This window comes from Perissodus microlepis, chromosome 6 (genome assembly GCF_051167445.1).
Source record: "Perissodus microlepis isolate ML-2025 ecotype Zambia chromosome 6, ASM5116744v1, whole genome shotgun sequence".
Classification (NCBI taxonomy): domain Eukaryota; kingdom Metazoa; phylum Chordata; class Actinopteri; order Cichliformes; family Cichlidae; genus Perissodus; species Perissodus microlepis.
In genome coordinates this window covers 41897309-41908819 of record NC_140466.1, presented here as the reverse complement: position 1 = coordinate 41908819, position 11511 = coordinate 41897309, and the positions used below count along the sequence as shown (strand labels likewise).

Below are 11511 nucleotides of genomic sequence, written 5' to 3'. Positions count from 1 at the left end.
TGTTTGAAAATACAATTTATTAGCAAATTTACATGTCACTATATTCACGAGTACAAAGCAGTGACAATGTTTCTCTCTTCTTTGTTGAACTCATAGCTCAGATTTCATGAATTCATTTCAAAGGTGAAGCTAAGTTTGTACGTTACCAGGGAGATGTTTGTGATGATGTCATGGCTCATATCCCAAATGAAAGAAATAAAGGAAACCAAACGAAAGCTTCTTTGCAGCCATCAACTCACACAGCCCGTTACACACAGGGGGCGTGTCATGAGCTCCTATTAACCTGGCGTGGACTAATAATCTGTACGATATTAAAGTCAACGCTGCAGATTAATGAGGACAAAGCTCACCAGGACAGCCATGAGGTGTGATGACAGATTTAAAGGTGGGGGAGGTTTATATCTTTTCCCCACTGCTGGAAAAACCCACAAAGTCTCGACAAGTTCACAGAAACTTAGTTTCATCAGTCAAAAGAAGAAAGCAGCTGGGTTAGCAAGTTAGCCTCTGCTGCTAAAGACAGCAGCTGTGACTTTGTACACTTAATGTGTCTGAATCCAGTCAGTCTGATGTCCATACAGGTGCTCAGCTCAGCAGCAGGTATGATGGCTCTTGGTTGATTGCTGGATCTGAAACTGACCTGGTTATCAGACGTGGCCGTGTTTTTATGAGCACAGAAACGTTTTTAGTTCTTTCATCAGTGTAGAGGCACCAGGATGATGAGCGCAGTCACTGCCAGTATCCTGTGTCTGAGTGTCAGCATGATGCAGACAGCCGACACTACAGGCAGCATGCTAACGCTAAGCTAAGAGCCCAGAGTGATGCTACAGCAGAGTGTGTGCTGACCCCAGACCAGCAGCCAGAGCCTTCATCAGGTAGCAAAGTGACGAGCAGTCAGCCTCCGTTTCTACCTGAGACGATCAAGTCTCTGTGCTCAGACCTAAACACTACGACAAACATCACATGTGTGTGTCCTCACTGGGATTTGTGTTGGTGTGTGGGACACTGAAACGCCTCCAGCATGACAAACATTTGACCAGACGGCGTGCAATGAATCTGCATGATGTAACGTCTCTGATGTGCTGCTTAGAGACGGTGGAGCCTCTCAAAGCAGAGGCAGTGAGAACATACAGGAGGTCTCAGTGATGGAGTTAATCACTAAATCTGTGCCCATCCCCAGCTGACGCTCATGTTGATTTGGTGCTTTTTGTAGAACATTTGTGTTAAACTGATTAGGCGACTTACGTTTCATGTAAATACACACACACAGGAAGCAGGTTACAAAAGACAGAGGTGCAGCAAACTAACGGCAACAAGTGCACCACACACCAACAGTTGTGACATCATTTCTGATGTACGGGCCGTCTGCAAGGAGCTCATAAAGGACTAGATGGTGGTGATGATGATGATGATGATGATGGTGATGGTGATGATGATGATGATGTGTCAGCATCTCGTCTACTATGGAAAGATCAGAGGTGCTGATGTCTGCCATTGCCAGCTGATTCATGCTGCTCACAGTTCAGGAGTTACCTACAAGCTCATTCAGTGTTCATGGTCTGATTGGATACTTCCATAGAAACACCTCTGTGTGTGTCTGTGTGTGCGTGTGCGTGCGTGCGTGTGTGTCTGTGTGTGTCTGTGTGTGTGTGCGCGTGTCTGTGTGTGTGTGCGTGCGTCTGTGTGTGCGCGTGTCTGTGTGTGTGTGCGTGCGCGCGTCTGTGTGTGTGCGTCTGTGTGTGTGTGTGTGCGTCTGTGTATCTGTGTGTGTGTCTGTGAGTGTTTGTGTGCGTGTGCGTCTGTGAGTGTTTGTGTGCGTGTGCGTCTGTGTGTGTTTGTGTGCGTGTGCGTCTGTGTGTGTTTGTGTGCGTGTGCGTCTGTGTGTGTTTGTGTGCGTGTGCGTCTGTGTGTGTGTGTGTCTGTGTGTGTGCGCGTCTGTGTGTGTGCGCGTCTGTGTGTGTGCGCGTCTGTGTGCGTCTGTGTATCTGCGTGTGTGTCTGTGAGTGTTTGTGCGCGTCTGTGTGTGTGCGCGTCTGTGTGTGTGCGCGTCTGTGTGTGTGCGCGTCTGTGTGTGTCTGTGTGTGTGTCTGTGAGTGTTTGTGTGCGTGTGCGTCTGTGTGTGTTTGTGTGCGTGTGCGTCTGTGTGTGTGCGCGCGTCTGTGTGTGTGCGCGTCTGTGTGTGTGCGCGCGTCTGTGTGTGTCTGTGTGTGTCTGTGTGCGTGTGCGTCTCTGTGTGTGTGTCTGTGTGTGCGTCTGTGTGTGCCTCTGTGTGTGTCTGTGTGTGTCTGTGTATCTGTGTGTGCGTCTGTGTGTGTGTGTGTGTGTGTTTGTGTGCGTGTGTGTGTCTGTGTGTGCGTCTGTGTGTGTCTGTGTGTGTTTGTGTGCGTGTGCGTCTGTGTGTCTGTGTGTGTCTGTGCGTGTTTGTGTGCGTCTGTGTGTGTGTGTCTGTGTCTGTCTGTGTGTGTGCGTCTGTGTGCGTCTGTCTGTGTGCGTCTGTGTGTGTGTGTCTGTGTGTGTGCGCGTCTGTGTGCGTCTGTCTGTGTGCGTCTGTCTGTGCGTCTGTGTGTGTGCGCGTCTGTGTATCTGTGTGTGCGTCTGTCTGTGTGTGTGTGCGTGTGTGCGTCTGTCTGTGTGTGTATGTGTGCGTCTGTCTGTGTGTGTGTGTGTGTGTGTGTGTGTGTGTGTGTGTGTCTGTCTGTGCGTCTGTGTGCGCTCTGCTGTTCCATACAGCGGCTCATCCTTACACACACTCACATACTGCATCCTGTCCCTCAACAACAGCGTTTGGTCCTTTGTGTGCTGCAGGTGTGCACACACAGATTCAGATTCCCGCAGTGCAGATGACTGTGTGGGTGACGTGACAGCAGCTCATGTGATAATATTCTGGTTTAAGCATTCCCACCATCCAGTTCTGTTTCATGAAGTTAAGGCTGAGGAAGGTTAGTGGTGTATAAGCCTGCCTCTGGAGGAAAAGCTGTGGTGCAGCGGGCTGTGGAGAGTTCGTCTTTGGGTTCAGTGCTGGATCTTCTGATGCCTCTTGAGGTTGCTGGGGTGGGAGAAGCGCCGGTTGCAGACGGAGCAGCTGAAAGGTCTCTCCCCGGTGTGCACGTTGCGGTGGATATCCAGCTGGCTCTGGCATACAAAGCTTTTGCCACACAGTAGGCAGGTGTAGGGTTTCTCCCTGGTGTGCCTGGCCATGTGCTTCTGCAGGTCCGACTCCATGAAGAAGCGTTTGGTGCAGATGGTGCAGCCGTACGGACGCTCCATTGTGACGGCCTGGTAGAAGGACAGAGGGAGGGCTTTGTGTTGGACCGCAGGGTGGTGTAAAGTCAGGAGGTGCGTGTCACCGGAGGAGTTGGTGCTGGAGGTTCCTGGAGGGTCATCGTGAGGAATAACAGACCCGTCTCCGGCTGAGCACAGACCCAAGGACCGAGTCTGGGATGATATCGCGTCCTTGTGTCCGTCTCGTCCTCTGATCTGTTCTCTGGTTGTCTGGACTGCAACTGACGAGTCACCCCCCTCCCCTGCGGTCTCCTTGTCCGATGCCCGTCCCCTATCAATGACGATCACTTCTGGCAGCGGGCACTTGGAGGGCTCCAATGCCGCCTGGTTATCTTTGCTGTTATCCTCACAGGAAGCTGTACCCAGCCCGGTGTCAGCACCTTTACTCGAAGGCCGACGGTCCCCTGCTCCGGTCTGCTGCGGCTGGGAACTGTGAAAAGTGTCGCCGCCCTCAATCTCAGCCGTCCCACCGTCAACAAAGCCGACGACGTTGGATCCACTGACCTCTTTTTCCCTCAGGTGTCTGGATGTCTGGCCGTCGCTGACGCCGAGTGACGTAGCAGTGGTGGAGGCAGCATCTCGTCTCGGCAGCTTGTGGTTAACAGACACAGCGTCCACTGCTCCCTCCACCTTGACGATCAGCAGCTCGCCCTCCCCCTCGGGCTCTGCTGACTGAGAGGACACACCCACTTTGAGAACAACACTGTTCTTCACATCATCAAACTATTTCCAATGTAATCATTACAACACAAGTCCAAATAAATAGTTACATAGTAACGTGTTACATATATAAAAAACTGTTTCCATCCAGAGCAAAGCTGCAGCTTGTCTGCATGAATCCAACTGACACTTCCACATACCCACCGTGATGTCTTTCTGGTTTTAAAGGCCCGTCTTCACAGGCAGACAGGTAACTAGACTGTGCACATTTTAAATATTAGGACTGTTTTTATTAGTTTGCAGTGAATGACGACAGTCTGAAGCCCACAGGCATCAACAAATACTGCGTTTCCTCCCTGAGACGTTGTGCTGCTTGTCTACTGTGCTGTCATCCTCCAGATATTTATGGACCCAACATTAGATTTCTTATTCACGCTCAACAACGACAAGAACACTTTTCACTTTAAATGAGGGACGCACCAAGGAGATGTTAGCCACATGACAGCAGCAGCTAGCTGGAGGGCTATCGTATCACGGAGGACGCTAACAGCAAAGCTGTGGACAGGAACTAACCCTCACATATTTTGCCAGTGAAGAAATTTGGCTTGGAAAACAGAGACAAGTGAGCATTTCCACCGATCCATACAGGCTTTTGCTAAATGCAGACACATTAGCTCCTGTTGCTGTAGGTGTTCTTGCTACCACATCTGAATGAAAATGCACCGGAAGAAAGAAAAAGCCAATAATGTTTGTCACTGTTGTCTGTGGACGTTACGACGTCAGACACATGCTTATCTGTGGGTCACATAAGAAACATCACATCGTGAGGGGAAAGTGTTCACAGGCAGTGGGACAGAAGTGTGAGTACACTGTGTTAGAGAGCGCATTAAAGCACACACACCATGAAAGAACTAAACCACATGTGACTGTGGTCACAGACACTCACACTCTATTATAGAAATGTCTACATCTGTTCTATTGTGTTCCCTGCAAGCCCAGGAAGTCCTCATAGCTCCTCCCACGACTGGAAAAACAGAGAGCGATGGTAGGAGGAGGGTGGGGGGAAGTTAGTGAATCAGGAAGTGTAGAGGAATAATAAGCAGGAAGTGAGGTCAGCTACAAGAGGATGAAGAGTGGAAATACACTTGGTCCAGATGACCTTTCCAGGTATGAAGATGTCTGTGAGAGGCTGTTGAAGCATGGAGAAGAACTGCACTGGTACAGATCTGCCAGAACGAGGCTGATGTACAGAGCTGCAGTAACTACAGAGGGACGATGAGCCACAGCAGGGAGATGTGGGACAGAGCTGTTGAAGCGAGGTTAAAGAGATCAGTGAGCAGAAGATGTTTGCTTTGAGGGTGATGATGGAGAAGAACAGAGAAGGTCAGACGGAGCTTCACTGTGTCTTTGAGGATGAGAGAAAGCAGATGACAGGCTGCTGAGAGAGGAAGTGTGGTGCTGCATGGAGAGGTCAGGAGTGTCAGAGCAGTGTGTGAGGTGGTGCAGGACACGTATGAGGAGACAGTGGTGAGGTGTGGGTTACATCAGGCATCTGCTCTGAGCCTGTCCGTGTTACACCTTCATGGATCGTATGTTTTAAACGGGGGGTAGAGTAACAAAGGGAGGTCTGCTGGGGCCGCTGTGGTCACTCGCAGTCACAGATCCAGCCTTGATTATTTAAAAACAGCTTAAAACTATAAAAACTTTGTGTGACAGTCTGTAAGTGTGAAACAGTTTGGACTGGTGTGTAAACGGACGTGTGTGGATGAGGACGGTCTTCTATGGAGGATTTACCTCGGCTTTGGTGGTGGTCACAACCTCCTGATCAGGATCCTGGTCCAGACTGACGAGCTGGATCTTCTGCACAGACTGATGAGCTCCTGGCCCTCGGTTCAGAAACCTGGTCCTGCCCTGCAGAGAGGGGCCTTATGGGATACCAGAAGAATGATTAGAGGCTCATGAGTTTGATCATTCAAAATAAAGACTCATATAAACAATCAGGTGTTTAATGTAGTGCCAAACACATGTGCACGTTACGTATTAAAAAGCTGCATGTCCACAGAGTCAGAGGCTCGCCGCTCTGAGTCAGCCCTCCTTACACCGACGGCTGACGCAGTAGATCATCGTAACATCTAAGCTGGATTTGAGTGTTTGGACAAACAGACTTCATCGCAGGTGAACAGGTACAAATCACCACCTACTGACCAATCAGATCTCCAGAAAACAGCCACACCTGGGAGATCCCTGTGACGTGTGTGAGCCGACAGTCTAACGCAGGGGTCCCCAATCCCAGTCCACGAGGGCCGGTGTCCCTGCAGGTTCTAGATGTGTCCTTGATCCATCACAGCTGTTTAAATGGATAAATGACCTGCTCAACATGTCTTCAGTTCTCCAGAGGCCTGGTAATGAACTCATCATGTGATTCAGGTGTGTCGACCCAGGGTGAGATCTAAAACCTGCAGGACAGCGGCCCTCGTGGACTGGGATTGGGGACCCCTGCTCTAACGTCTGATATCAATTCTTAAAGGAAACGTTGTTTTCTGTTGGCTGCAAACAATTTTACAGCACGTAGTTGTAACCTCTGTGTTGTGTTTATCACTGACAGTCAAACCATCAACCAGCACCGAGGCTACAGTAGCGCCGTCCCACTCTACTGAGTGCTTTAACTGGACCAGCCAATCAGCTGCTGGTACAATAACCAGTGTGACTGGTCACATGTTGTAGATGAGGGAACCCAGGGTCAGGCCTGCTTTGTTACTGCGCAGCCGCCAGTACGTATACATATTTACGGCTGTAAATGACACAAAGTGGCAGCCAACGAATCAAAGACAGGAGTGAAATCGCTGACTCAGGCACAGAGGTCAGAGGTCAGCGGTGTTTACTATGGACTACACCGGGGCTTTTAAAGTAGATAATCAGCCCACAGAAACAGTGGAACTGCAAACATATCCCTCGGGTATGAGTAAGCCTGGATATAATAAGCTACAGAGGGGGACGCTCCAAACACAGGACAGGCCCGCGGCCGTGGTCAAACACGAAAATCACCGAGTGCTCAGTGGACTGTGTCACGCTGAGTCACGGCACACTGCCCTCCCTCCGCGTCGTGATCGTGTCTGCCAGCCTGTCCTATGACGGTAATGCTTCACCACCCGGTGCCGGTGCTACATACCCGCCTGTGAGTCCCTGCTCTGCCGGCTGAAGAGGCGAACCCCGGGAAAGCGGCTGCTGATGGAGCCCTCTGCCCCCCTCACCCTCTCCGCTCGGTACCGGGCGATCTGCAGCTCCAGCAGCTTGATTTTCCTCCTCAGGAACTCGTTCTCCTTCTGGCTCCGGGACATCTCCAGGTGAACCACCGCGTATCCATCGTCCACAACTTTACAGATTTCCGCCACGGCCGCGTTAGCCAGCACCTCCATGATGGAGGCGATCTGAGAGTGGAAGTCCACGGCGGCAGACATCTTCAGACCTTCGGCCCTCTCACAGAAGGCGGAGCCTGTGCGTTGTTACTGCTGCTATCTGACATGCATAACCCGGGACCACCACCTGCACCTCGGCTCACAGGACGGACGCTCTTCGGAAGCTTTAACGTCGACGGAGCTTTTCCAGAAGGAACCCCGGCGACCAGCACACAGCGCCCCCTGCGGTCAGGGGCGGTACTGCCTGTGAGCGCTCACCACAGCCAGAGCTGAGAGGACTCCCCGCGCTGCTGCACGAGAGCACACAGCCAAGCCACGCTGCAGTCACGGACCAATGTTCACAACAGCACGAGAAGCACCGTGGAGTGGAAACCATGCATCCACGGGTGATGCTGATATCAGGGGGCAGTGACACGAGCTGTAGTACGTGACGGGTTGTCAGTGGGCTGCTTTCATGATTTGTGTGTAACAGTGAACAGCTGTAAAGGGACAGAATGAAAAGATGAAATCCTTGGTTATGACATCAAACTACAGGAACCTGTGAAAATGAGGAGAAGCACAGAGCTGTGGGCGGACAGTCGCCCAGAAAGCAGCACTGCCGTGGGTGTATCTTACATTACTGCTTCTTTTCTACACCTGCACACAGTCGCACAGACACGGACCAGTGTTACAGTTCTGTCCACATCTGTACTGCGTCGCACACAGCGTTTATTGTCCCAGTTTCATGTCAGATTAGGGAAAAGGATCAGAAATGGGCTCTTTGAGCTCTGCAGCCGGACGACGATACAAGACCACAGGTCAGTTTGCAGCTCAGACATCAGAGCACAAACTCTAACGAAAGGAAAGGACAACGGTTTCAGAAAATCCACCAAACACAGAGAAATGAGACGCACCAACCTCCAATGAAACTTTAAAAAAACCCAAGAAGTGTAGCCCCCCCCTCCCCGCCAGGAGACACTACGGGAGTTTAAAGTAACGCCTAAATCTCGCGATGTTTGCCTCCAGTTACTCTTTGGGGGGGTTGCACAAGGTCAGTCGAGCCGGTGTAGAGGCGAGCAGGTCGGCGTGTCCAGGCTTTGCGTTGTCCGCTAAATCATCTCCAATGGCCAGAGGAAGCCGCAGCCGTCCCTCGGCTCCAGCCAGGTGAGACTGTCACAGTACCTGTGTGTAAATATCTCGCAAACGCAGCGCTGATTCCGCCGTACACGTGAGTTTGTCACGGTGACGTGCGCCTGAAACACTGCTGACATTATTTCTGCGTCACAAAGGTCACAAAAGGTGAGTGAAGTTTTCCTCCAGGAAGCAGCTTCAGCTAACAGCTCTGAGCTTGGACAATTATACAAATATTGAAAACATAATTTGATCATCTCTGAACTAAAATATGTTTAATGTTAGCCTGAATTCAGCTGTTTGAATAAGAACAGCACAGTTTACATCAGATATGACAGGTGAAATATTCAGTTCAACATGTACTGACGGCTCTCCAAATGGAATAAAATGATCCAGTTATGAAGCTGAACTTTAGTCAGGAACAAAGAAACCAAACACTAAGATTTAGGAATGAGCGAAGTGACGTTTGACTTTTGGACTGAATGCATTCTGGGATTTTTGGCTGCACTGAGTCCACACGGGCCACCACCATCAATGCATCCTGGATAGGACGGGAGGAGCCGGAGCACATCTGGGAATTTGAATTGGAACAGAACTTGGTCTGCGACGGATGACGTATCACAAATCCACACATAGCATGCTAACGAACTCCAAACCTGCTACCTCAGAGCGTCCTCTCTCAGGACGCTCTGATGTGAAGCCTACCCTCAGAAACTAACAGCAGCACAGAGCGCGTTCAGCAGCTGGAAGCTCTTGTCCTGCTAACAGCAGCACAGAGCGCGTTCAGCAGCACAGAGCGCGTTCAGCAGCACAGAGCGCGTTCAGCAGCTGGAAGCTCTTGTCCTGCTAACAGCAGTGTTGCATGACTGTTTTTCTCCTGTCTGTAGCCCAGCTCCATCCCACGCTCCAGCTCCTGTTCATGCACCTCCGGCCTCGCTGTCCCCAGCTCCTGCTCAGTCCCAGGGTCCAGGACTCATGGCCCAGATGGCTACCACAGCTGCAGGGGTAGCTGTTGGCTCAGCTGTGGGCCACGTGGTTGGCAGCGCCCTCACGGGAGCATTCGGTGGGGGCAGCAGCAGCAGTCCAGAACCAGCCAAAGCTACATACCAGGTAAGAGGTGGTTGGAAATGTCGCCCAGACAACGCCCAGCATGCCCAACTTGAACCCGCTTCCTCAGCTCTAATGTTGCAGCTGCTGTGGTTTGAAATGCCACGTGTGTGACGTTTCTTTATGCTCTTATTCAGGAGCCCCCCCGGTCTGCTCCAGCCCAGCCGGGCCCCTGTCACTTTGAAGTCAAACAGTTTCTGGATTGTGCCACCAACCATACAGACCTCACTCTCTGTGAGGGCTTCAACGAGGCGCTCAAACAGTGCAAGTTCTCCCATGGTAAGTCTGGTAAAGGAGGCGTGGAGCCTCATACTGCAGCTCTACTCGGAGCACGCCACGACAACCTGCAACAACAGCCCACCAGCTTCATGTGATTGCCCTGAGTGTGCAGTCACATGATCAGTGGGGGTGGGCAGTCAGTGGAAAACAAACATTCAGAACCTCTAATCGATCCTGGTTATTTTGGTTCCCTCATTAGGAACAGTTCCCTTTAAAACAAAGTGCGCTGATGGTGTTAGGAGACGAGTGATGTCTGCAGGGTGGTCACTCGTGTTTGTTTGTGATTGTGCAGGTGTGACATCGCTGGTGTGATGAACGGACCCCCACAATCATGCTGAAGATCACGTGACACCAACGGGAGCGCTGTCCTTCAGAGTGTGTGTGTGTGTGTGTGTGTGTGTGCGCTGGTCTGGGCTGACTGTGTAACAGTGATGAACTCTTTAATAAATAGCTGCTGTCGACGTCACGTGTTGGTCTGTCCTACTTCAGGATGCTCCAGCGAAACAAATGTTCACTTCCTGCTTTGATTATTTTCAGTGTGGGAAACTGATGATGATGATGATGATGATGGTGGGTAAACACTGTGAACATTAAAGGTTTGTTTGCTGGATTGGTGCTGTAAGTCTGCTAGCAGCTGGATACTCACAGGTTAAAGTGTGTGTGCCACACACTGCACTAATGTAAACAGCACACAGATCTGAACATTATAGAAATGTTTCAACATGAAGGCTGCATTTTAAATTTCACCAGGTGTTTTTTAATAGTCACGTTAAATTTGCAAAAAACCCACAAAATGAATTGAGCCTTTTTGAGCTCTGTAAACAGCAGGTGAGCGTCCCTGTATAGATGTGTTGGTTTGAAAGAACGGCAGCAGCCAGTTAGGACTGTGTGTGGTAAGGTTGCACAGAGGTCTGTGTGTGTTCGCTCCCAACATGAGCCACACAACACTGCTTTCAAAATAAGACTGACTGTAACTCCAGAAACACTAAATCTAACAGATTATTATCAGTGCAGCTCTGCCTGACACACGTGCTGTGTATCTGAATGATCTCCTGTGTGGCAGCACAGCTGAGTCTCTTTGCTGCACTGCCTGTTCAGAGGTTGGTGCAGATCATCTATGGTGGATACCAGTTTGTTCAGGGCCCTGCTCCCCACCACAGCTTCCAGTTTGCAGCACAGAGGCAGCCTTCATTCAGTTTGTTGGTGTCAGCCGAGCTCACCGCAGTGACTGAAAAGCAAACACCTCATCACCTTCTTGTTGCAGCCTCTGTGTTGCTCGTCCCTCCTGTTGATGTGGTCGTCCCAGGATACATATAGGTCATGTCATCCCCCCCTGAAGCCCTCTTACTCTCAGGTCTGTTCCTCCCAGACACTCTGCAAACTCTTTGTTATTACCAAATTTCATCATCATTCAACTGCTGGAGCAAAAATGATAGCAAATAAGTATTTATGAAATCTTTCTGATAGCGCTAGTCCTCCGTTTAATTTATATAGCTCCAAGTCACAACAACAGTTGCCTCAAGGCGCTTTATATCGTAAGGTAACCCTACGAGCAGCTCTTTGGTGACAGCGGGAAGGAAAAACTCTCTTTTAACAGGAAGAAACCTCCAGCAGAACCAGGCTCAGGGAGGGGCGGGGCATCTGCTGTGACCGGTTGGGG

General features: G+C 50.6%; 2 protein-coding genes across 2 annotated transcripts; one reads left to right on the top strand and one right to left on the bottom strand.

Annotated features, from left to right (window-relative positions):
• On the bottom strand, window positions 1-7564 carry LOC146386297 (uncharacterized). Its single transcript, XM_084932390.1, has 3 exons — window positions 7109-7564; window positions 5734-5864; window positions 1-3951 (listed from the first exon to the last, which is right to left on the bottom strand). The coding sequence occupies exons 1-3, from the start codon at window positions 7395-7397 to the stop codon at window positions 3010-3012; spliced, it is 1362 nt and encodes a 453-aa protein (XP_084788516.1). The 5' UTR covers window positions 7398-7564; the 3' UTR covers window positions 1-3009.
• Window positions 7565-8249: 685 nt separating this feature from the next.
• chchd10 (coiled-coil-helix-coiled-coil-helix domain containing 10) lies at window positions 8250-10317 on the top strand. Its single transcript, XM_084932391.1, has 4 exons — window positions 8250-8498; window positions 9353-9575; window positions 9710-9851; window positions 10144-10317. The coding sequence occupies exons 1-4, from the start codon at window positions 8347-8349 to the stop codon at window positions 10161-10163; spliced, it is 537 nt and encodes a 178-aa protein (XP_084788517.1). The 5' UTR covers window positions 8250-8346; the 3' UTR covers window positions 10164-10317.
• The last annotated feature ends 1194 nt before the right edge of the window (window positions 10318-11511 follow it).